Source organism: Puma concolor, chromosome D1 (genome assembly GCF_028749965.1).
Source record: "Puma concolor isolate L17-30 chromosome D1, mPumCon1.1.hap2, whole genome shotgun sequence".
NCBI lineage: Eukaryota > Metazoa > Chordata > Mammalia > Carnivora > Felidae > Puma > Puma concolor.
The window spans coordinates 59,475,300-59,501,168 of NC_141676.1; the positions used below are offsets into that span (position 1 = coordinate 59,475,300).

General features: G+C 55.1%; 1 protein-coding gene across 9 annotated transcripts in view; it reads right to left on the bottom strand.

Annotated features, from left to right (window-relative positions):
* Positions 1–323: 323 nt before the first annotated feature.
* Positions 324–25,869, bottom strand: part of GDPD5 (glycerophosphodiester phosphodiesterase domain containing 5) — an 87,921-nt gene continuing 62,375 nt past the window's right edge. For 6 of the 9 annotated variants that reach the window (XM_086678335.1, XM_086678336.1, XM_086678339.1 and 3 more), the window contains 14 exons: positions 24,322–24,415; positions 23,601–23,660; positions 16,676–16,774; positions 16,294–16,387; positions 15,778–15,923; positions 11,612–11,694; positions 10,296–10,446; positions 9,520–9,738; positions 8,792–8,949; positions 8,394–8,541; positions 6,877–6,959; positions 6,313–6,327; positions 3,984–4,096; positions 324–1,305 (listed from right to left, as the gene is read on the bottom strand). In XM_086678335.1, the coding sequence (XP_086534461.1) occupies positions 1,154–1,305; positions 3,984–4,096; positions 6,313–6,327; positions 6,877–6,959; positions 8,394–8,541; positions 8,792–8,949; positions 9,520–9,738; positions 10,296–10,446; positions 11,612–11,694; positions 15,778–15,923; positions 16,294–16,387; positions 16,676–16,774; positions 23,601–23,660; positions 24,322–24,415 (1,615 nt within the window). In that variant the 3' untranslated portion in view covers positions 324–1,153. The remainder of the gene's footprint in view (positions 1,306–3,983; positions 4,097–6,312; positions 6,328–6,876; positions 6,960–8,393; positions 8,542–8,791; positions 8,950–9,519; positions 9,739–10,295; positions 10,447–11,611; positions 11,695–15,777; positions 15,924–16,293; positions 16,388–16,675; positions 16,775–23,600; positions 23,661–24,321; positions 24,416–25,869) is intronic. The other 3 variants (XM_086678340.1, XM_086678341.1, XM_086678342.1) reach the window with 3 other exon arrangements.

A 25,869-nucleotide genomic window follows, 5' to 3' on the forward strand; every position in this document is an offset into this window, starting at 1 on the left:
GGACCCAGGAGGTCTCCCCATCTGCCTTGCCATTCCTGGCTGGTTATGGAAGGCGCGCACGCATAGGCTCTGGGGCCAGAGCTTGGGCAGGATTCTGCCTCTGCCCATTCTAAGCTATGTGGCTTTGGATGGTCACTTTATCTCTCCAAGACCATCTCCCCACCACAGTATGGGGATGCTGGTCCCCAACCCCAGGGTTATTAAGGAACCCCTGGTGTCATGGTGATACTGGGTAGGGGCCCAAGTACCCTGCCACTCTTCTACTCATTTCTTCTACTCAAGTTCTCTCCCCGTCCTCCCACAGATCATTCAGAGACAGCACGTGTCAGGATGGCAGCTTTAATCATATTGGCCAAAGCTGTCAGGCTTGCTCTGCTGTAGGCCTCCTTGGCCATGCCTAGGACATTCTTCCTAGGTGGCCAATGCCCTGTGGCCACTGATGTGGAAACCTGAGGTTGTATCAGTCTGCAGATCTCTTGGGCCTCTGTGCCACTCTGCCCTAGAAGTCTGTTGGACACGAGGGCGAGGGATAAAGCAGCCTTAGGCCTATTCTCCTGGCCATCTCCAGCTGTTCCTGGGGATGTGGCTCAGTCCCTCTCCTGAGGCAGGGCCAGTGGTGGTAGGAGGCTGGTCAGGGAGGAGTGTCTCCACCACAGCAGGCTTTCTTCTTGGGCTGAACCTCCTTGTGCTTTGAGACTGATGTGAAGAACAGCTGCTGGGGGCAGAGGCCCAGCCCAGGCCCTCAAGGCAGGAGACACCGAAGAAGTCGGTTACCTCAGCATAGAAGGGAGGATGGACACATGTGGACATCCACATCCTCAACTGCCACACGGCCCAGCAGCGAGCCATCAGAGCTTCCAGATCAGGATGCAAGGGAAGGCCTCCGGGGGAGGACCAGGCCCTGGGCCCCAGACTTCCCAGAAGGGGCCCCAGGCCAGCAGGGGCCTCTGCGAGGCTGGAGTTCTGACCTGGCTGGGCCTCAGGAGAGAGGGGAGTCCCCTTCAAGGAGGGCCATGGCTGACGGGGGCCGGAGCCAACGAGGAGGCCGTGGAGCCAGCTCCCAGAGCACTCCAGGTCCAGACATGCTTCTGCCCGCTCTCTTGGGTCCCCTGGTCTCCACGTACAGGTACAGGCTGGGACAAACAGCGTTCGGCTAACGCCCACTCCGGTCTGTGAGAGTCTTGGTGCGGCTGCCACTCCCTCGGTTGTCCTTAGGGGTGGGAGCGCTGTTGGCATACGTGTCATAGCTGTTGTCTGAACATACAGAGAGCTCATCGGAAACCTCCATGCCATCGCTGATCTCTGCTGGGCCAGAGGGAGGCAGAACGTGAGTAGGGAGAAGAGAGTTCAGTGAGGATGGCTGGGAGATGAGGGGGAAGGGTAACTTGCAACACACAGCTCCTGTTCAGGCACTTGGAGGCTGATGAAATCACTGGGTTCAGGTTTGCTATTGAGGTTGGTATTCAAGGCCCTCCTTGGACTCTGCAAACACTCTGGCCACACCCCATTCACCTCTCCCCTGGAACTCCACCTCCCAGCCACAGAAAACCATCTGCACCCTCCTGGGCTTGGTGCTCATGTGTTTACTCAGGGCCTTTGCACGCACTGGTCCCTCTCCTGGGAGTGACTTCCCCATCGGTACTTTATTTCTTAAAATATGGCTCAATTTTTCTCATTCTGTTATTATGGTTCCCTAAAAGCCTCCCCTGAGCCCCCCAAGCTGGGATGGGGCCTCCTCATGTCCACCTTAGCCCCTGCTTCCCCCTGCCCCATCGCATCCTGTACTGTCACTATCTGTGGCCCCCACCAACTGGAGTACTTCAAGCACAGGGGTGAGGTCTGGGTGCATCTGTGTCCCTACTGCCTGGCACAGCACCGGACATAGAGCAGAGGCTCAGGAAGTGTCTGCTGAGTGGAGCTGAGCCCACCCTGAGGGGACTCAGGGTGCCTTGGTGAGGTTGAGGGTCTCTGGAAAGGACCTCTCAACCCGGAGTGGGCAGGGTGGCCTGAGGGCTGTGGCTGGCTGCCTCAGAGTCTGTATCCGAAGGTGCTCAATGAATGGCCTTTGGCACTGAAGGAGAGGTGGGGGCCTGCGTGGGCAGAATCTTCCAGGCCTAGAGGCCTAGAGGCTCTCCATTCACTCCACCCGCCCCTTCTGATTTCCCTGGGCCAGGCTGTAGGAGCCTGGGGACCCCGGGTGCCTTTGGCCCTTACAGGAGCTCCCCAGTGTGGCTAGAGGGCTGAGAACCACCAGGAGAGGCCCTCCAACCCAGCCTTGGTGCTCAGAGAAGGCTCCCAGGAGAGGGCGGTCTTTTGAGCCAAGGGAGGAGGAATGTAAGTGTCCCATAGGCAAGAATCTGTAAATCCTAAGCACCTAAAACAGTGCCTGGCAATTATCTGTTGAAGGAATGAATGAATAAAGGGGAGAGTGAATGAATGGATGTTCACACAATCCTAGGAACCAGCTCCCAAACCAGTCACCCCGACTGGGGTATCGTTCATTCAGGCCGTGTTTACCAAGCACACTGCTGGGTCATGCATGGTGCTAACCCCACAAGCACCCTGTGAGGGGCAGGAGGTGCCAGTCCGTTTTATACAGGAAGGGTCTGGTGCCAATGTGCTCTGGTTCACACTCTAGTTGGGGACAGAGCTGGGATTTGAACCCCAGTCCATCTGGCTCCTAAATATCCCTCAAATCTCTCCTCTCCTCTGTGTTCCCATGCCTAATCTCTCACCTGAATTTCTGGCTTCCTCATCTCCACCTTCCCCCTCTCTAGTTCACCCTGCATGCTTGTTAGAGGTGGAATTGTGCTCTGCCCCCCCAATTCGTATGTTGAAAGTTCTAGCCCCCAGTACTTCATGATGTGACTTCATTTGAAAATAAGGTTGTTGCAGATGTTAGTTAAGATGAAGTCATCAAGGTGGGCCCTAGTCCAATATGCCTGGTGTCCTTAGGAAGAGATGAAATTTGTACACAGAGATGCATACTGGGAGAACCACGTAAACACAGATATGACCACCTACAAGTCAAGGAGAGAGGCCTGGACCAGATCCTTCGCCCACAGTCCTCAGAGTGAATCAACCTTGCCAACACCTTGATTTTGGACTTCTGGCCTCCAGAACTGAGACCATAAATTTCTATTGTTTACACCACCAGTTTGGGGTGCTTTGTTACAGCCCTCCTGTAACAGGGACAGATCTGCCTGTGACCATACTCTGCTTTCAAACTGAAGCCCAAGCTCCTGACCACACACTCGAGGCCCAAGTGCCCCCCTCAGTGCCACCTCAGGGTAAGTGAACCTGAGCCCCCCCCCCACACCATATGGAATGATAATTCTTGGTACCCCAGTAAGCCATGCCCCCTCACTACCTCTGAACATATGCTGTTCCTGCCTGAATACCCTTCCTTCCCTCTGCTTGGTCAGTCCTCACCTCAAACCCAGACCCCTCCTACTCATCTTTCCCATTCCCACTAGGTCACCTCCTTGCAAAGTGGGCCCCAAGACCCTCACTGTCCCAGAGAGCTCTGACCACTCTTCTCTGCACCCCACTCTGGCTCAGCACACCTGTTGGAGCTCTAGTGACACCCAAGTTTCTATGTATTTTTTCTTACGGCTGCCTCCTCCATCAGACTGGGAATGCCATCGATGGGCTGGCAGCAAGCAGAAGGGAAAAAAAATCAATATCTGTGGTGTATAAACCAGGCAAAGGAGGGTAAGCCTTAAAAGCAGACTCCCCCACCCCCACACTTTTGTCCTTTGTCCACCACCCATGGGGCTGACTGCCCCAGGGCTTGGAGTGGATGACAGCATGCGGAGGGGTACATGTTTCTGTATGTGTATGTGAAGCTGGGTGGGTACATGTATGTCCGTGCTGTGTTCCTGGCTGTACGTGCTGTGGGTGAATGTGTGTACACATACTCGAGTACATGCGTGGGGTGGTAACTGAGCCCACCACCCGTCTCAACCTGCAGGGCTGCACACCTGAGAAGATGAGCTTCTCCTTCATGATGCTGACATCCCGGCTGGTCCGGCGCACCGCAGCGCTCAGCATGATCTGCTCGGGGTTGTAGCTCCGAATGCCACCCAGGCGCCACCTGCAGAGACGGCCCCATGGGCACAGGTCCTTCCCCACCCTTCCTTGGAGCGAGGATCCTGCCCAATTCCAGAACCTGTCCGGATTGGGCCTGAGAGGCCAGCAGGACTCTTGTCTGACTAGAGATGGGGAAACTGAGGCCCAGAGAAGGGCTTGCGTCAGAGTCCCCTGACTCAGCCAGGGCTCTCCTGCCTCTCTCTTGTCCCCGGAACCCTAGGTCAGCCCTCCTTGCCCAGGAAGATAGTTTGTTTGGGGTTGGTGAGTTCTGTTTCGGGTGCTTGCAGTTGCACGCTGACTTCTGGGGTAAATTGGGGTGGGGGAGCTTAGCAGACCTGACTCTGATGAGCCATCTGTGGGGTACACACCAATCTCAGGGAGTCCTGGCTGATGTGTCGTCCAGCTCCACCATCAGGACCAGGCTGAGTGAAGCCAGTGGGGAAACCCCGGAGTGGAAGTGAAAGAGGGGAGGGAGTGAGGGGAGGAGCTGTGAAGACAAGTGGGGAGCTTGTCTTCACAGGTTCAGAGACAAGGGTGTCAGTGACTCGGGTCTGTTCCAACAACCCTAGGAGAGTGACCTGTTTCCTCACGGTGAGGCACAGGCTAGATACAGCATTAATCCCTCTGACAGCTGAGGCAGGGATGAGGTGGGGGATAAAATTAAGCCAATGGGCAAGAGGTGGGGCTGTACGGGGCGTGCAGGGGCCAGGAAGAGCTGGGGAACTTGGGCTCCTGTACCTAGCCCACAGCAGTTTTTGCTATTGCAGTACCTCTGAACCAGCCCCAAATCTCTGGTCTCTGAACTTATGACTTGTCCTGCAAACTAGACAGAAAGATTGACTGAACCCCTGTCCCCATTCCCACCAAGAGAAGCAGGGGTCAGCTTGGAAACAAGAACCCAACCCCTCGGACATTGAGCCCTGCGGGGGTGGTGCGGGCAGCCCGGACTCCATGAGAAATCAGTTGTTTCCAGATGGGGTCAGCACAGCAGAAATGGACAGACAGATGGACAGGCAGATGGGTGAATGAAAAGAACAGACAGACAAGGGGGAAGCAGGAAGCAGAGGGGAAGGCAGCCTGTGCTCTGGCTGGGCTGGCTGCCCTACATGTCCTTGAGGGCAGCGATAGGTCTCTTATCTGCCACTGTGTCCCTGGCACCAACCTCAATGTCTGCTGTGTGGCAGGTGCCCATAGTATTGGTTCAGTGAGTGAATGGAGGAAGGGGGCCCGCAGGGAATGATATTCTCCCTCAGGGTCCCCTCTTCCATCAGGCCTCTGCTGACCCCCAGGAAGACAGTGACACGACCCTGGCTGGACATGTCCATCCCAGCACCTAGGCCACCTTGGCTGGCCCCCACCCAGCACACCGGAGCTCCGAGAGCGAAGGCCTGGCTCCCCGCTGCAGGCCCAGCACAGCACCAGCACATGCGGATGTCTGCTGGCTGCAAATGAAGGACCAGGTACATGTCCCTTTGCTGCACTCAGCCCCTCAGCCAGGGAGGGTCCTCTGGAAGCTGGTTAGTGAGGCTGTATAAAGCAGGAGGGCCCAAGGCACTTAGCTAAGGTGAGGGCTTGGACCCCAGGACCTAGGACTCCTGTTGGAAATTAACATCGAACCCAGGAGGAAAGTGTCAGGCCAGGGTCTCTGCAGCCAGGCACATCTAGGACAGGAAGCTCAACCACTGTGGGGTGCCCCCAGGGGAAAGCAGGGAGGCTGTGTGTATAAGGGGGGGGCAGGAGTCACAAAGTGAGAGACACAGAGAAAGATAAACAGAGGCAAAGCCAAAAGTGGGAAGGGGGGAACAGAACTTGGTAGGGTAGTGGCGAAGGCCCCTGCTAGTGCTAGAGTTGGTGGCAGGGGAGGGACAGCCAGGCACAGCCCCTCCCCCAAGGGGAGCCGCTTTGGTGCTAAGAGAGGCCAGGTCAGCAAACCTGCAGGGAAGCATGGGTTCCCATCCACAGAGACAGCGAGGAGGAACAAAGGGCAGAAGGACACACATGGCAAGATGGGGAGAGAAGGGAGGATTGTGGGGGAGAGAAGGAGGGCAGGGGACAGCAGGAGGCTTCAGGCGAGGGGAGGTGTCTGGGAGGGTGACCCGCGAGGGACCCTGACCCAGGCACCGTCTCAGTGCACGGCAGGTTTTCAGAGGGAACTGGAGAAGGGAATGGCAAGGAAGAGGGAGAAAGAGGGACAGGAGAGGAAGACCACACCAGAATTACCTGATCAAGTGATAGCTGTGAGATGCCAGAGTGCAGCAGAGAGGGGGGTGGGGAGAGAGAGGAGGGACATGCGCCGGATCAGAGCGGTGTGTGACAGAGAGAGAACGTCAGTCAGGAATAGAACGGCCAGTTGTTGTCTGTGGCTGGTTTGGGGCCCCTGCCTGGCCCTAAACCCTCCCCCAGACCAACCCCACTTCCCCACTGCAGCCACCAGCTCAGCTGCTACCCTGACAGGCAGGAGGTCTCCAGCACGGCACACCTGAGTGCCGGTGACAACCCAGGCCCCGGGGAACAGGTCAGGACACAAGCCAAAGTCCACATAGCAAATCATGTCAGAGCTTGGTTGGCTATGGGCTCCTAGCCGGGTACCTGTTCCCGAAGCCACTCAGCTCTGGCTGAGGAGGACGGGCTGCAGGCCACTGGGCAGTCCTCCTCCTACCCTGAACACGCTGCCTGGTCAGGGCTTCTCCTGGCCCAGGACTTGGGGAGGTTTGACTGGCTGAGGTGGGGGCTCGCCTGCTGTGGGGCAGGGAAGGCTGTGGAAGGGCGTCCAAGCCTACTCACTTCTGGAGCACGAAGATGCCAATGATGAGGCTGAAGGAGACCAGGTCTGCAGTGACCCACATGAGACAGTACTCGTCCGGGGGCTGTGGACAGATGGCCAGTGGCCAGTTTTCAGTCCTGGCCAGTCCATACCGGGGCCCCAGACCGAGGTTCCATATGGGCAGGGGGACCCCACGTCACTATCAGGGATGGGCTGGGAGGATCCAGAGGGGGCTTCGGGGCTTGAGATATTTTGTAGGAGTAGGCTCTGAACACTGTAAGCCTGTGTGTGTGTGTGTGTGTGTAGGATAAAAAAGATCTGTGTGGGGTGTCTGGTGGCTCAGTCATTAAGCATCTGACTTCGGCTCAGGTCATGATCTCACAGTTTGTGAGTTTGAGTCCCACATCAGGTGAGCACGAACCCCGCTTCAGTGAGCCCCACTTCTCTCTCTGCCCCTCACTCACTTGTACCCCTCCCCTCTTTCTCACTCAAAAAAAAAAAAAAAAGATCTGTGTGGTATTCAGGGTAGAGGTGGCATTTGTGAATAAGCCTGGTGGGTTTGTGTGCTAAAGGGGGGCTCCAAGCAGAAGCTGAGTAACAAAAGACACATAGCTGAATGTGGGGGTGTAAGTGACTAGTACATATGCAGGGGTGTGTGTGGCATCTGTGCAGGTGTGAGATTACGTGTGTCACTGTAGGGTGTTGAGTGAAGGCCTGCCCGCTCCCGGGATCAGGGAGGGCAAAGCCTCCAGTGTAGCCAGGCCTTGATGTCAGGTGAGCTGTAGAGGAGGGACGGGGCCTGGACAAAGGAGCACTTCTTGCTGCTGGTCAGCTGCTGTCGCCTGAACCTCCGAGTGTGCGCACTGCTGGTTCCCAGCAGAGCCTCTGGAGGTTTGCAAGGACCTCTGGTAGGTGGACGGACACAACCATCCATAACCTAGCTCTGGTTACTTGACCCTGACACTGTCTCAGCCATAACAAGACCCTCAGACTGGCTGTCCTGTCCTCACGGAGATGGCAGTGGGGAGCCAGGGGGAGCATAGGAGTGGGGGGCTCCCCCAGTGACAGAGCTGGGATGGGAGCCCAGGCCAGTCTATAGGGACCCAATCAACCAGTTGAAAACTGGTTTTATTTGGTGTATTCTCAGAGCAGCTTTTAAATGTTCCCTATCTTTGTCCTGTTGTTACCCTCTTTTTCTAATGCCTTCTCCTTCTTCAAAACAAAATATAACAAACTCCCGAAACCCAACCCCCAAGTAGTAATTTACTCCTCTGGGGCCCTTAAATGATGTTTTTCTCCCTGTGGGTTGGGCCCAGGTTCTTCCCACCCCCCAGCACCTTAGTGCAGACTCCAGAGGCCATGAAGATCTTCCTCTTGCCTCAAGCCTAAACCCCCCACCATGTGCTGCCCCCACCCTTGAGACCTCACCAGAGAGCCCTGAGCATCGAGCCTCCCCCCCACCCTGTATCACAGGCTCCCTCTACACCCCCAGGTGCCCTCCTGCACACCCCCCCCCCCCAACAATTTCCCAACTTACCATGATCCAGAGAGGGGAAGGCACCTGGGACAGGGTATGGGAGTTGTCGGAGGTGACAGATGGGACTCCTGCACACCACAGCAAAGAGAAGAGCCACGGTGCATTGACCGTGTAGAGGTTCACACTCAAGTTCCAGGATGCATAGTCCCTGTGGGGCAGGGGGACGGAGGCTGGTCAGCCCTCAGACTGGGGCCTCTGGGCCTGTAAAGCATGCCCCCTTCACGAACCTCCTGGCCCTGGAGAAAGGAACACCCACAACTGGCCCTGGAGAAAGGAATCTCCACTCCCAGAGGACCAAACTCAGACAAAACCTGGATCTGCCTGATGCTGTCCACCACCACTCTTTGAACCAGGAACTCTGTGCATCCAGCCTCCCCCTGGTGAGCTGGGGCAGGCACCTGAGCTCCTGGCGGGACACCTGAGTGTAGCGCAGGTTCAGCCTCTGGATGTGGCCTCTCCGCAGGCTGGCGGCCGCCTCCTTGGAACCTGATGTCTGCTGGAAGCCAGGAGCCACCTTCCGCACAAAGGGCCTCTGCCTGTTAGGCAGCCACATGACCTGCAGGCAGGAGAGGGGGCAGCCTCGGCTTTCTCTTCTGTTAAAGAAGCCTGAAGCCCCTGGAAGGTTTCAGAGAGCTGGGACCTGGCACACAGTGGAGCTTATGTGTAATCATTATCTACAGGGGTCAACCTGGTCCCAGCCAAGGCTGTGCAATTGCTCTGGCAACAACTCAGGGAGCTTCCCCTGTAGACCCCTGTCATGACAAGACTGATAACCCAAGCGTCAGTCACTCTATAGGATGCCACCAGTTTAGTGTGCTGCCATAAATTCGTTTCGAATTCCTCTGACCCCCAAGTATTACAGCACAAGGATGCGGGCAGTGCTTCGTGGAAATAGCAGTGTCCCAGAGAACCTGCTCCTGCCCTTTGTACATTTTAAAGGACTTTCTTGTTTCCCTCTTGTCTCCACGACTACCCTGTCAGGAAGGCAAGGGGCATGTTACCCCCATTCTACAAATGTGGAAACTGAGGTCTGGACAGGAGGCACAGTGAAGTTACGCTGGAGTCCTGCTCCAGCCAGGCCTGGGTTTCCAGGGGGGCAGGGCAGGGCTCCTGAGCAGGGCCTCACCTGGTGCTGGGGGAACCCAGAGCGCAGCAAGGCCTCCAGCGTGACATTGAGGAAGCTGCCACGGTAGGGGTGCTCCCGTGGTGGGTCACGCAGGTTGAGCAGCAGCGTGGCATTGCCCTTGGCCAGCTCCAGGAGCTCTGCTAAGCTGCAGATGGACTGGTTCTGGGCCTCCCTGTGGTCGGAGGGTGACAGAGAGCTGGCCGTCCAGAAGGGATCCGTCTGGCAGAGATAGGAACACACATGGCTGCCTCGCCAGCCCTTTGGGGCCTCCGTGTGCCTTCTTGGCCACTAAGCACGGAGACCCCTGAGCTGCCAGTGTCTGCTGGTGTGTGGGTCAGGTAAATTGATGACTGTGGCCCTGTGGGGCTTTTAGAAGACCCCAACCCTAACTTCTCTGGGCCACACCTGTTTTCCTGAAAGAATCACCTGCTTGGAACTTATCCCAGACCCCAGCACATTTCTCCTTTAGTAGCATTTCACACCAGAGAACCAATTTCCCTCTGAGTTTGACAGAGTTAATAGTTTTACCTGTTAACTCTTATCATCACCGCCAACTTTTTCTGATGTGGGAGACAGAACCAGAAGAAGCAGTGACAACCATGAGATCTGGACTTCAGTGGCTGGAGCCGAAGCAGGCCACTAACCAACCTGGCTGTGAGTCATTGATGCTAGGGGACTAGGGGTCATCTGAGCTGATGACCACTCCCGGCCCTCTCACTCCATGGGGTCCCCGCCTGTGCTTTCCATGCCTAGGACTGGGACAGGTACAGCCAGACCTTCAGGAACCACTGGCCGGCATTGAGCCTCTGCAGGATGGTCCAGTTCAGCATGGAGGCGGGCCTGCGGGCGAGCTCCGGAAACTCCTCCTCCACGTTGGTGGTGCGCCGCAGGGTGGTGTCATGCATGAGGAAGGGCACGCCATCCAGGCTACGGGAAGGTGGGGTCCCCAAATCACTGTCCACCCAGGTCCCTCACCTGCCCACCAGTCATCCCCCCCACCAACACACATAGGCTCCTTCCCATCCACTTATACAACCCCCATGACATCCAGGCAGGCTTTGCCTCTGTGGATCTCAGGTTCCCTGTCTGCACCGGGAGGGCAGTGGACTCACAGGTGACTCCTTCTGGCTCTCTGTGAGGGTCAGACGGGGTTAGGGACTGCTGAGGATGGAGGGCTGGGTCTATTTTTTCAGCAGCCCTAGCAGATAGTGCTGCCTCGTTTGATAATGGGGAAACTGAGGCTGAGAGGGAAGTACCTAGCTCAAGACCCATTAGCCAGTAAATGGTATAACCTTACTTAGAACCCGGGCCATGTGATGCCATACTAGAACAGTACAGGTGCAGGCCCCTTTGACAAATTCCCCCTTCCCACCATCCTAGTCTACCCGTTTGGGGCTGCCGATACCACATATGATGTCATAGTGTGAAATAGTAAAAAGCACCTGTGCCCCCCTGCCTCAAGGCATTTTACCTCCATCTGCTATTAAGTTTCGATACACACACAATTCTGTGGTATCTACACTGGGACCGGTGGGTTATCTAACAATGATATCTATGCTTGGCCCCTCACGTATGTGGTGTCTTGTTCACTACACAACCTGTGTAGCTAAACATGGCAGCCCCACCTCCTTCCCCTCTCAGAGATAATCTGTTGTGAAATTGGTATGAGTTCTTCTTGACCTTTCATGTTAAGACATACTTTTAAAATCTACACGTTGAAAACGTACAAATCCTTTTCTGCGTCTTCTAAATATAATTGACATCACAGTGAATACATCACTCTGCAGTGTGCTCATTCCGCCCATTGGTGTTTGAGCCATCTTGCTGAGCCACACAGATCTAGTCTTTCCTTCAAGTAGATCTGTGGCAGGACTCCAGGTCCCAAACACTCACCCCTGCTTGAACCAAGAGCATGTGTTTATTTCCCTATTTTATATCCTGGCATTAGGCACAAACAGGGTGTCAGCCCTGTGGCAGATCATCCAAGCCCCAAGCCCCATCTCTGAGGCTCTGGGACCCGAGGTTTCTCCAGCAGGGTCCCGGATGCGGCAGGGATGAGAGGCCTTGTGGTCCTCTTGACCCCCACACCTACCTGATGGTGACATCAGCCTGTAGCCCATACAGCTTCTGCTCCAGGGCCTTCCGGAAGGACATCAATGTGTGCTCTGGGGCCAGCTGGGCAGGAAGGGAGAGCCGAGATTTAGCTGATGTACACCTCCCCAGCCAATCTAGAACCTTCCATGTTGGGAGGCTGGAGTAAGTCTGGTTCTAATTCCAACTCCTCCAAGCAGTGGCTGTGGGACCCTGGACACCCATGCAGCTTCTCAGAGGCTCGGTCTCTTCATCTGTGAAATCATGCCTGCCTCACAGGTTTTTTTGGGGGTGGGGTGGGGAGGAGGCAAGGTGGTTAGTGTTGATGTATATATGGGGGTGTGAGGGTTTTTATACAGTCCTCTGTCTCGTCACAGTCTTGGGCTGGGGTGCAAGCCATGTTTCCTCCCAATTATACCCGGAGTCTGGGTGGAGATCCCAGAGGGAGAGGGGAGGGGACACAGGATGGCACCGTTTAAGCCATGACAAGGCCATCCCCCAGGCTGTTACATGGATTAAAAGCCCCCAACCATGCTGCCTGACGTACAATAAATGCTTAATAAATGACTCTTAATCCTATAGCATACACGTCAGAAGATCTGGTTCTAGCCCTGGCCCTGCCATAAAGTAACTTTGTAACCGCTGGTGCATCTCTTTCTCCTATGGACCTCAGTTTCCCCATTTTCCCCTTGGGGTATATATTCACTGTTCTCTGAGGGTCCTTCCAGTTGGGAGAGTTGGAGTTTGAAGTCTCCCTCCCTAATTCTGTCTTGCCTGAAGACCCTGTCATACCCTTTGTTGCCACTGGGGGTCACCACCATATCAAGGAGTGGGCTAGAACCCAGCGCAGTGCAGGCTGGAACAGGGAGGGGAGTGAGGACTCCTGGCAGTGAAGGAATGGGGTGGAAGGGGTTCCTGCGACTGATCTCACTTCCCACCAAGACACATGCCCATCTTCTCTCCCTCTGGCCATGCTGCTCCAACATGTAACACATTACCCTCCTCTGGGAGGCAGCCTGGCACGGCAAGGGCTGTGGGGACTGAGAAGGAGCAATTCGACTTCCCAGTCGTTCACCTTCTGCACCTTGGTTTCTTTAGCTATAAAATAGGCTAGTGTTATCAAGCTCACAGATGAAATAAGGGGCATCAGCAGTCTCTATAACTGAGTTCCTTTCTTCCACTTTTCTTGGGGCAGAGCAACTTTGGGGGACGTGGCTACCTTCTCCCAGTCAGGTGGGCTGTGTGTGGCCCCAGCGAGAGGTGGAACAAGGCCACAGAGGCATCTAGAGACAGGCATGGACTCGGTGGAGTTCCTGCCCAGCTCGCCTCTAAACGTCCTGCGGCCAGGCCTCTCACAAGAGGTGCCATTACTCTTCTGGGGGCCGAGGCTGCAGGAGGTTGACTGTGTGAAGAACACAAAGGAGCACAGTGGGGTCTACAAAGACCCTTGGGGAACAGAGGAAGTGACTGGGAGGGGCAGAGTCTCTTCTCCAGAGGCTTTTTAGTCGGGTCTCCCAGGGATAGGTGCTCGCCTCCGGGAGAGGGAGGCATGGAAACCTAGCCCTCCTTGGCCAGCCTTGGGACTCCAGGAGGGCTCTTAGAAACATGTGGGATTTCAGGGTGAATTCTTAATCCCTACCTGTCTCATGCCTGAGCCCAAGTGGGGTTCTTTTCTCGAGTGTGTATGTGAGGGGTGGCTGTCACAAACTCAGGTGGGCAGGCCACTGTGGTTAAAAGTCCCGACTTTGGAGTTAGTCTGACCAAATATTAAAGAACACACACATACACACATCCAGCTGCACCCACAGAGGAACCATACACCCAAGGGCACACGGACACACCAAGACAGCAATGTGCACTTGGGCTTATCACACACAGATGTGTGGATCCAGACCCAATGATACACACAGGTGTAGACACCGATACATGTGCATGCACAGTGACACATGGAGCCGTGTCAGACACTCGTGCTGGCCCCTCAAAAACCACCAAGAGGATGCAATCAGCCAGATGCACAACGTGGGAAATTCTACAGGACAAATGACTCCGTTTCTTTGACAAATAAACAGCATATGGGAAAAAGGGAGGGGGACTGTTCTATACTAAGAGATACTTGGAAGACATGTCAACCAGATGCACTACGTGTTCTCCGTGTGGATCCTGATTTTCAACAACTGTAAAAAGGTATTTTTGAGACAACAAAGGAAAACTGAACATGGATTCAGTATTAGATAATATTAAAGAATTATTATTTTGTTGGGTGTGACAGCAGCATTGTAGTTTTGGCTATGTTTAAAAGAAAAAAGTCCTTATGTATTAGAGATACATATATATGAAGTATATATGGGCAAAATGATAGGATGTTTGGGATTTGTTTTAAAATTTTACATCAGAAAAGAAAAAGTAGGGAGACAGATGAAACAAAGGATGGCAAGAACATTGATAAATATTGAAGGTGGTCTTGGATTCCTTATATTATTCTTCATTATATGATTCCTTATACAATTCTTGCCACTTCTGTGAATGTTACTTTTTCCTACTAAAAAAATGATCCATGCTGGGGCCACCTGGTTCCTTCCCCTTGGCTGAGTGCCCACCCCCCTGGGCACACCTACTTGTCCCCTGGCCTCCAGAGCAGGTGGGTGGGTAATCTGGGTCATGGATGGAAGAGGTGCTGTAACCTTGGGCCCTGCCCACCTGCAAAGGCTATGCTTCTAAATTATCCTCACAATGGTCAGCAGCATGAGGCTCAGAGGGGACTGGTGACCCCCCGACACCCACAGGCAATATGGGACAAAACTGGACCCCAAATCCAGATCCCTCTGGCTCCAGAGCCATGGTCTTTCCAGCTGTTTGCCTCCTGGAGGTACTGGGACCAGCGAAGGGTGTGTTGGGAGGGTACCAGGGGCCGGTTCAGGCACAGGTATCTGAATCTTACCTACAAAACGGGCACAGTAACACTCAACACAGAAAGTGGGGAAAAACCTAAGGGTGATTCACAGCCCCACCAGACTTAACACCTCCTTTTAAAAGTTACTTTATGGGGCGCCTGGGTGGCGCAGTCGGTTAAGCGGCCGACTTCAGCCAGGTCACGATCTCGCGGTCCGTGAGTTCGAGCCCCGCGTCAGGCTCTGGGCGGATGGCTCAGAGCCTGGAGCCTGTTTCCGATTCTGTGTCTCCCTCTCTCTCTGCCCCTCCCCCGTTCATGCTCTGTCTCTCTCTGTCCCCAAATAAATAAATAAACGTTAAAAGTTACTTTGTGAGGCTGCCTTGACTGCCCTGAAATGCAATGATACATGGAACTCTCAATCACTGCAAAAAAAAAAAAAAAGAAAGAAAGAAAAAGAAAAAGAAACTCTCACGCAGGCCCCAAGCGCCTCCTGGTGGTGATAATAGGTACTGCCTCTGTTAAGAACCACAAAGTCAAGGTGTTGGTGCAGGAGAACCCCCTGGTCCAGAGAAGGGAGACAGCCTGCCCCAGAAGCCAGAAATATCTATCTCTCACTCTGTGTGTGCTAGGCTCATAGCTGGGTACTTCACATGGCGCACCGGTGCAGGCACTCTTGTTATCCCAAGACACAAGATGAGGAAACTGGCACAGAGCAGACACGGATTGGTCCAGGCTCCCACAGCTGCCAAAGGGCTGAGGAAGCATGGCTCTGGAGCCACCCTCTAAACTACTGCTGGGTCAGAGGGCTCTGACTTTGACTCCCTTCTGTCTCTAATTCAACCCTCTTCAAGTACCTTCCCTCTAGCAGTGGGCTCTGAGTTGTACCTGTTCCCTTCTGCACCCCACAGCCCAGAGGGTTCTCCTACAACCCGGGGACCGGCTGTCCTCCCCACACCCAGCTCCCCCTCTCTCCTGGGCCTTCCCAACCCACAACCTAGCCTGCCTGTATCTTTCCAGGGCCCTCAGGATAAAAACTTAAATCTTTTTAGCGAGGTGCCTTCAGGACTTTTCAGGATTCAGTCCCATCTGAGCTCCCCAGCTTTTTCACCAACCCTTCCCATATGCCCCCCAAAAGAGCTAAAGATTCCTGCTATTACCATATTACACATATTATATCTTCCCTACAAGGAGATAGGTCCTGTAGGCCTGTCTCCCCTAGAATGGCAGAACTGCCCACCCCCCTCTCTGCTCTGTTAGGACCCTCAGGTGGTACTCACCATAGGAGCCCCACGGTGGCCAATGAGGGCAGGCTTGGGGCCCAGGTCCTTTTTCTCCATGATGCAGGGAGATGAGATGGTGAGAGGGGCCAGGTAGAAGGCAAATACCATGGCAAAGAAGATACAGAGAATGGCCACCTGGGAGGCTGCAGACATCGGCCGTGAGTCAGGCTACCTGGTGAGCTGTTTGGCTTTCCACAGGGCCCACCCGTGAATCCTGAGCAGGCTGGGGTTGGGGTGGGGGCCCCTCTTCCCTCTACCTGTCAGGACCCAATGCTTTGAAGGGACCCTACACCATGGCCAGCCCCCATCTGGCTAGGAAGGCAAGCTGGACTTCTAACTCACACACAGACACACAGAGGAGGAAACGTGCAAGGCTGACCGAGGCTGCGACCCTCAGTGGACCCTGTGGGCCACTCCGAACCAGGACCTCCATGCTGAGAGTGGCCACCTAGGTGATGTCCAGGTGGGGGCAGGACAAGCTGGTTTTGGTACTTGGGAGGCAGTCATACTTACAGGACCGCTCTGCACGGGCGAACTGTCCTGCCACAATCCAGGAGAGCGCGGTGATGGCGGCCAGGGCCCCTACATGCAGGAATGGCGCTGTGCCCTTGTGTGCGGGAAGGGGCAAGAGGAACCATGAGCTCCCAGCCATGCCTAGACCCTCTGGTCACCAGCACCCTCACAGCCAGCCTATCTCTGTCCGTGGGGTGGGCAACTCTCATCTCTGCAGAAACCCCAAGGTGTAGCACCCTCCCTGCTCTGACTTGCTCTGTGATCTGGGCCCCTCCCTGCCCTCTCTGGGCCTTCGTCTGGAAAGATGTGAGTGATGAAAAGGCACTGCCTTGTGTTGAAGGTCCTGGGGAAGTGGCTGCCCAGCCCTCCCTCACCCCCTCACCTGCAGGGAGATCAGCAGCACCTCCCACTCGTCCTTCCACAGCTGGGCCACGGCCGACATGGCCACCACCGTGGACACCAGGATGACCACCAGCCCCATCTGGAAGGGGAAGAGTCACCAGACAGGAGGTCAGAGCAGGTGTGTCTGGACAGCCTGAGCATCCCCAGTGCATCCGAGAGAGGGGCAGGGAAGCAGAGACTGCGGAAGAGGCACAGGGAGAAACGGAGAGTGCGAGAGAGACCAACAAAGGGAAGGGGGGAAGCAGAAGAGAGCCAGGCACAACGGAGAGAAAGCCAGAGATGGCTAGCCAGAAATGACAGTGAGAGACAGAGGCAGGAGGAGGCCGGGGGACCTCCAGAGAACAGAAGGGAGGCTGAGGAGGAGAGACAGTGGGAGGAAGCTGGGGGGAGGCGTAGGCGCAGCCCAAGGTTCAGCCCCACTGAGGGTGTGAGGAGGGGAGACTCTTGGCCTGTGGGGGCCTCTCGTGGGCCCAGCCAGTCATGTCGAAGGCCTCACTTAGCCCTGCCAGCAGCCCTTGAGGTGAAGGGTGACTTATCTAGGCCGCAGGGGCAGGAGGCTGGGGAGCCGGGTCCCCTACAGGAGCCGATACCCCTCAGGCTGGAGCGGGCGGAAGTGAGGCAGAGCTCTGGCCCACTGGCCCCACAGCCGGGGCTCCCAGCTCCTGCCCCTGAGCTTCCAGCTTCTACTGTGTTTATGGGGGCTGCCCTCTCGGCTGCCTCCTAGAGGAAACAAGGAGCACACGTTGGAGGGCAGACAAGATGGAAGCTTCAAGGGACAGAGAGCTTTGGGGACAGTTGGGATCTGAAACCTCTCACGCAGCACAAGATGCTCCCCAGACTAAGTGGAGCCTGAAGCCTGGTTTCTGGCTACTCAGCCCCCAGCCCCACCCTCTACCCCCCTGCTCGGCGCTCATTCCAGCCACCTTCCGCTCACCGCCAAGCCTGGCAACTTAAGGCTCGGGTCACATCTCTACCCCAAAGCCCCCACGCCCCTCTCCATAATGGGCCAAGTCAAGGCCACCGTCCCCTGCCTTCACTGACTTCCTACTGCCGCTGCAAGCTGTTTCCCCACTGCCCCCCTTCCCTTCCTGCTGTGCCTTTCCCGGAGGCGAGGCGGAGGCGGCTGTGTTGTGAGAGCCCTCCCAAACGGAACTGAACAAGATAGGATGGTGAGGGCAGACACTGGCTGCTCCATCTTCCCTCCCTGCCAGGCAGAGAAGATTCATTCTGGCCTGGGATTAAGTTTCCCTTTGGAGCTTTGTCATTCGGGTCCATCAGCCCAAAACGAATGTTCCCATAAGAAACAGTAATAAGGCGGAGATGGGTAGGGGCCTTTATGGACTGTAACGTACTGGCCTGGGGCGGGGGGGACAGGGCACGAGAAGGGGAGAAACGCAGGGACACGGAGGAGGGAGGGCCTGTGTGCCTGCGGCAGGGACATCCTGTTTTCCTCACGTTTACTCTTGTAAGGTCCCAGGTGAGGTCATTATCACCTTGATATCACACATAGGGAAACAGCTCAGCATAAGGCCGGCTTGCCACGTAGCTCTGAGGGGGCAGATACTGAAGCAAACTCCATGGTCTGTCCCAGAGGTCATGCTCTTTCTGGGAAGTCACGCTGCAGTAGAGGGAGGCCAAGGAGTGTCCTGAGGGTCCCAGAGAATCCTCCTCAACACACAGGCTCCCTGCCCCCTGCTGCCCCCTGCAGACAGGTCCCGGGCACAGCAAATGTCTCTGAAGGGTTGTTCCTGACAGTCTTATTGCATTTAACTGCTAGGGGAAATACTTGCAATAAAACTGATTTCCCATAATCATAATGCAATTAAAATTTTTATTCTGAGCTTTGCAGCTGCTGTCATGGCAACCATTATGCTCGGCAGCATTACCGCAGTGTTCAGTGTCTGTGGGACCCCCCCACCCCACGCTGTATCCTTAAGACACATTACCAGCACTGATCCCCAGCAACGCTGGGAACCATCGTTCCTCATATCGGACCGGAAAGGATAAAGCCCACCCAGAAGGCCCAGAGATGGCCCACTGTCCTCCTCTGAAAGCGGTCTTTGGTCTTCTGTGCAGGTGGGATGCTGGCTTGAGGGGACAGTGGAAGGGACTGAGGACACAGGAGGCACCTCCGTGCAGTGAGCCTCGCCTGCATGCTGGCGTCCAGGAGGAGCTGGAAGCCAGCCTGGCAGAGGGGGCAGCAGGTCGGCCTCCTGGGGGCGGCTGGAATCTGGGTTCTACGATCCAAATGGCAGGTGACGGGCCAGGGCTCGGTGCTGCACGAGCCACACCCTTCAGTCAGATCCCAGCCCCTCGGCCTAATGGGAGAGGCTAACCTCCGGAAGCATGTTTCCTGGGTGGTCAATGTGGGGGATGAGTGCCCACCAGCCAGGGGTTTGGGGATGAGGGAGAGACAGCAATGGCGTGCTAAGCACAGGGTTGGTACCCAAATAGTAAAGGCTTACCAAATGTTAGTGGTGTGATTTGAAAACGTGGGCATAATATCCAATGACCAAGATGATTACCAGGAGTGACTGAAACACTGTGGAAAGTGTCTGACACACAGAGTAAGCGCCCACTACAGGATGGCTATGGCCATCGGCTATCGTGATGAGCGGGGCCCGGCGTGGATGTGCCTTCCTACATACGCTGCAGCTGGAGGGGGGGACAGGCTAGATGGCTGGGAAGAACTGGGGAGCCTGGGCCGGTCGTTTGGAGGGAGTCTGAATTCATGGGGAGTGCTGATGAAGGGAACGTGGTCAGATGGTACACAGGCACCAATGGGGTCAGGGCGGGGGGCGGGGGGGGGGGCGGTGGGGCAGACGCACAGGCCCTGCCCCAGCTCAGTCAGCACTGCCGCATGACTGTGGCACCCAGTCCTCTTCCCTGGGCCTCAGGTTGGGTCACTGGCAGACACATCCTCCACGCAGGCCCTGGGCTGGGGACTGCCGCCACTCTGGCAGGGGAGTCAGGCAAGGTCGCAGACGGGGGCCGTGGGGTGTGATCAGTGCCGGGACTGGTGGGGGGCACCCTGGGGAGGTGGGGGCTGTGGTGAGAGCCCCTCACAGCAGTGGTGTCTGGATGGATTCTGGCGTTGTGGGTGGGTGGGGCAGGAAGGGGACATCTCGGGGAAACAACCTCCTGTTTACTGGAAAGCCCCACACTTCTCATCTTCTGGGCCTCTGGACTTGTCTCCTGTTTCTGGGAAACAGGACCTTTGGGAGGACTAGGGTGGATGGGGAAGGTCCCCAAGTAGACACCCAGATCTGCTCACGCTACCCTGCCTGTCCCAAGCGCCCCCCCCCCCCCCCCAGCATTGTCCTGGGCCCCTCTGTTCTGCAGCCCACCCTTACCCATGACCCTAGGGAACCAGAGACTCTCAAAATAAAGATCATGATTAAAACATAATCTAAAATTATAGTTCTTAAAGCAGTATTATATAGGCATGAGACCAGAGAGGTAAGTGAAAGTAAATAAAAAACAACAACAACAACCAGGAACAGATCTAAATACATTAAAAAACAAAAAACAAAAAACTAGTCTACTATAAAAGTGGCATCTCAAATTAGAGGGGGAGAATGGATTACTGAACAGAGAGTAGGGACCTGGGAAGCCATCTAAAAAAGAACAAAGATCACACTATACTCCCAAATAAACTTCCAAAAAGATAAAACAAATAAATGTTAAAAAAAAAATTAGAAACCCAGAAACGTATAATCACCAAATGATACCAACAGAGACATTTTTTTATCATCTTGGAGTGGGAAAGACTTTTCTTTCTTTCTTTTTTTTTTTTAAGTTTATTTAATTTTGAGAGGGCAGGGGAGAGAGAGAGAGACAGAGGGAGATGGGCAGACAGAGGAGAGAGAGAGAGAGACAGAGAATCTCAAGCAGTTTCTGCACTGTGAGTGCAGTGCAGAGTCCGATGCAGGGCTCTCAGAGAGAAAGAGATCTCAGAGATCTCACAGAGAGAGAGAGAGAGAGAGATCATGACCCGAACTGAAACCAAGAGTCAGACGCGGGGCGCCTGGGTGGCGCAGTCGGTTAAGTGTCCGACTTCAGCCAGGTCACGATCTCGCGGTCCGTGAGTTCGAGCCCCGCGTCAGGCTCTGGGCTGATGGCTCAGAGCCTGGAGCCTGTTTCCGATTCTGTGTCTCCCTCTCTCTCTGCCCCTCCCCCGTTCATGCTCTGTCTCTCTCTGTCCCAAAAATAAATAAATGTTGAAAAAAAAAATTAAAAAAAAAAAAAAAGAGTCAGATGCTTAACCGACTGAGCCACCCAGCTGTCCCTAGGGAAAGACTTTCCTAAGTCGGACACAAAATCCAGGAGACATAAAAGAGACGACAGATTCACATCCAGAAAAATAAAAAAATTCCTCTGGCAAAAACACAAGCCCAATCGAAAGATGAATTAGGAAGAATCGTCTGCAGTTCACTGGCCAAAGGGCTAATTTTCTGAATCTAGAAAGAGCTCCTACAAACTACTACGCAAAAAGCACATCCCACAGCAAAAAGGGCAAAAGAGACGAAGAGCCAGTTTATGAAAAAGGAAACGCAAATGACTCAAGCTTGGGGAAGATGCTGAGTCTAAGTCATCACAAGGGAAATGCGGATTAAAGCTACACCAAGGCTATCCTCACCCATCACGTTGGCCGAAGTCAAGAAATCTGTGAACACTTGATGGCGAGCGTGCTCTCTAAGCACAGAGGCATGGGTTGGTGGGCCATGGCAAGGAGGCAGTTTGGCAGGAGCTAGTGAAAGTGGGTGCTCTTTACCTCGCACCTCCCCGCCCGGGGTGCTGCCGCATTGTGCCGCGTGCACTGGGACATCGGGCGGGCCCACCAGCCTCGGGAACCAGGGATGAGACAGCGGGGCAGGAGCAAGGGATGGACGCGATGGGAATGTTCTCAATGCACTGAAGGGCAAAGAGCTCCCATTTTGTCAGGGCGCAGAGGTAGCAGGCCGGTACTTGTGTTCAGAGAAGGAAACGAAGAAACCAGATGTGTATTTACAGGTACTTAAAATATCGCTGGAAGGATAGGAGGGAGATTAACATTGCCTACTTTTTAGTACCTTTTTAATTTTGAACACATCCATATAGTAGATGGTCAAAAATTGGTTAAAACAAAAAAGAATAAGGATTCTTTAGAGTCCTAGAAACAGAATAGAACTTGAGCTCCTACTTGAATACTCCTGGCCCCCGGGAACTCCCTCGCTCCAGATGCCGTGGCTCCAGCTATGGATCAGCTCTGCCTGGAAAGACCTTCCTCGTGCTGAGGCCTCCCGGGAGGGGAAAGAGAGGAGAGGAAGGCAGGACTGGCACCCAGGAGCTGGCACTGGTGCAGATGACGGGCTCGGGTCCTCGCAGCCCCGGGTACTGGTCTGCAACCCCGGCTGGCTGAGTGCCTCCGGAGGCCTCTCCACTAGGATCAGGCAAGTGTGACCTGGCCTGCTGAGAACCAGGCACGAGCCCAAGGAGGTAACCACGGTGGGTGCCAGCCCCACCCGGGGTGCCAGCTGGTGCAGCTCTTTCAAGTCGGCTGCCCAACAGAGAGAAGAAAGTGCTTCAAGAGGGGACTTCAGAAGCCCAGAGGACACCTCAGGATACAGTGACAAGCAGGAGGAAGCAGGGAGGGCTGCTGGCTGGTCTTCACTCCTCTCAGACTTCAGTCCCCGGGATCTGACTCCCCCAGCACCTGACCTCCGAGGCCCCTGGATGCCCACTGGCACCTGCTACTCCACACGGCCCAGCTGGATTTTCCCTGTCCCCCTTCTAGCAGGAAGTGAGCCCCTGCCCCTGTCACTCCTCACCCATCTCGTATGGCTCATGGTTACTTCTGGACATTTCTGTCCCTTCCCTAAATGGCATGCTCACTCCGAGCCAGGCTCTGGGGAGAAAGAGGTGCCCAGCCTCCCGCCAAGGCCCAGGCATCCCAGGAAGGGGGGGGCTCTCCTGATTGGCTTTGTACCACCCCATGCCCACTGGGGCCTCGAGAAGGGGCAAGCGTGGGCCACATACATTCAGCACCATGCATGCAATAAATGCTCAGAGCGCTGAGGCTCAGAATGTGTGGAGCCTCCCCACTTTGGGCCCAGCCCTGAGTGGGGCACTGGGGACACAGAGATGGGCAAAGCCAATCTGGCCTGCAGGGAGCTCCCAGACTGGGGTGGGCCAGGGTGGGGGAGCGAGGCAGAAATGGACAGCACAGAGGCTCAGGACTATGGCAAGGGAGCCTGCCAGGGCTGGGGGAATCTGAGCAGCCTGTAGGTGGGGGAAGCAAACTAAGGAAGGAGTCCAAAGGAGAGAGAAAGGGAGGGCAAGAGGGAAGAGGGAGAGGAGAGGAGAGGTAGCCATGCTGGCAGGGCCTGGGATGTCTCCTGCAGCAGAAGCCGAGGGTGGCTGTCCCAAGCCAGCAGTTGGGAGGTGTTAGCAGGACCCAAGTCATACAGGGCTGTAGTGGGGGAGCTGGGATCGCCCCGGGAGCAAGGGGGAGAGCGGTGGGAAGGGCTTTGAGTTGGGAATAACATCACCAGGTTTACAATGAGCTCACCGATGAAGAGGAGAGGGGGCCAGGGCCGTGACCTGAGTTGGGCAAGCAGCAGCTACAGAGCTAGATTCTTATTAAGTGGGAGACCCTGGGCAAGTTCTCTAACCTCTTCGTACCTCAGTTTGCCCAACTGCAAAATGGGAAGATATTAGTACCTACCACACAGGGCTACCGGTGAGGGTTAAATGAGTTAATATAGGCTAGACGATGAGAACAGTGCCAGGTGTATGGTGAGCACTCCCTTAGCCACTGGAACGGCTGTCATCATGATGCAGAGGAAGGATGGCGTGTCCGAGCTCTTCCTCCGGGGCTGCGGCCTCCCTGCCCCTCCCCCACCCCCCAGGGAGGCAGCCCTTACCTTGTGCAGCCAGTGTAGGTTCATCTGCTGCCCCACGGCGATGTGACATAGTGCCAGGACCTGAAGAGGGGGCCCACGAGGTGACGGTCGGGCACCGTGTGTGACCCAAAGGTTTCTGCTAGCTCCCCAGACACCCTTCTGCCCACTGCTGCTCTGGACCTTGGTCAGAGCAGTCAACAAACCCTCCCCGTAGGCGATGGGAGTGCCCAGCCTGGCCTAAGCCTGGCCTCCTCCCCGGTTATTCTAGGCCGCTAGGCTCCTCCTCCTCCTCTACAGTTTCTCCCTCCGCAGGTCACTGGGCCCTGCTGCGCTTGGGCTGCCCAGTTAATGTTTTGAGAGTTCAGGGCCCCAGGATTCTGAAGCAGACTTGAGCCTAGTCCCCAGGGAGCTCCCAGTCTAGCATGGGGATCGACCTGAGTCTGAGGGAGTAGAGAATTGGTAGCAAGAACCAAGGCAGAAGTTTCTGGAAGAGACAGTCTGCAGTGGACCCTAACAGCAAGATGGCCCTCGTCACTGGGTCAGGAGGAAAACATTCCAGGATGGGGCAAAAGATGACCTCCCACCTTGGAGGAAGCCGAGCCCCAGAGGGGCAGCAGGCTAGGAGGACCCGGGAAAAGCCAGCTTCCCTTTTTAGGCCAGGTGGTCCTCCATCGGCCCATGTAAGCCAAGTCTCCCACCCCCTGGGAGCAGGGCCACCTGCCCTCTGAGACGCCCCACGTACCAGGAGGCCCGCGATGTAGGTGAAGGCAGCAGCTGTGGTCATGAGGATGGGCACAGACCAGTCGCTCCAGTAGCCCATGCGGTTGTAGAGGTACCTGCCGGGAGGAGAAGAGGTCAGACCTGCACCAGGGAACCAGGAGGTTCCCTTGGGACAGCAGGCTGTCAGCTCTCACACAGCCAGGCTCAGTGACCAGGCCTTGGACCAGTCAGTAATGATGTCACGGTTCCCGTGCTCACCGGTCAGGCTTGTCCAGGGCTCACAGGGGACAGCCGGGCATGCCAAGAAGCATAAAGAAAACAGTTCCCCATAATTCTACTGCCCAGAAGTAACCGCTGCCGAGACTTTGCAGACCTTTCTTCTGCTGGGTTTCCCTGCCAGGCTTATATATTTGTAAAGCGGCAAAGCCAGGACCCTGTCACATCTAGCATATGCTCAGTTTGGGCTTTGGAGGGAGGTGCACTGGGTTCAAATCCCCACTCTGCCTCTCACTGGCTTGCAGGACCCTGTGGAGGTGACAGGCTTCCCCGATTCTAAGATGCCATCGATTGTGACATGCGTCTCAATTTCGATGCTAGAGTGTGAAAATGTGGGGTCTTAGGGTTGATACGACATAATACCTGACTTATCTCAGCCTTAGTTTTCTCATCTACAGGATGGAGATAACAAAGTGCCCTTCACAGGGTTTCCTGAGGATGAAGTGAGGCAAGGCACGTGATAAGTAATCAATTCTCTTCTTGTTATTAACACAAGAATTTACTGAGGTCAGTAAAAATCCTGAAGAAATCTGATTTTTTGACAGCCCTGTGGTCTGTTGAATTAATGTACCATACGTAGCCAATTTCCTACTGATGAAAACAGTTTCTAATTATTCACTCTTATAAATTAACACAAAAAAGAAAATGTTGCACATAGCTTTCTGTATTATTAATTATTTTCTTAGGATAGACTCCTACGAATAGAATTATAGAGCCAAAGGCAATGGACTTTAAGGCTCCTGATAGATACTGCTTAGTTGCTCTCCAGAAAGACTGAGCCATCCACATCCTCCCTGTACAACTGAGGAAACTGAGGCTCAGAGAAGGCAGCAATTTACTCAAGGTGGTCAGAGACTCTGAGCCGGCACCAGGCAGTTTCAGGCCTACTGCCATCTCGGGCATGGGCAGGGGTGATGGGAAGGGACACTAGGACACTATGGGGCACCCTGGCCCTCATCTTCAGATTGCAGGGAGAAATCTACTGCTTAGAAGATCACTGAATGCACCCTCCTACAGGTGGAGAAACTGAGGCCCAAAGAAGGGCGGGACTCGCTTCTTAGGAACTGGTCCTGAAAGATGTTTTAGTTCCACTTGTCTCCCACTTTTGGCAGGGAGCCCTCCTGGACAGCAACAGCCCACGTGGCCCCTCCCTGGGTGGGCCAGCCCTGACCACCTGCTTCTCGCTCGCAACCCCTCGCTGCGTGAACTATCCCCAGAGGCTGTCGGGACTAGGAGGGCGGGGCCAGGGTCTCCTGAACCCCAGCACTGACTCCAAGAAACCGAGGTGACAGTG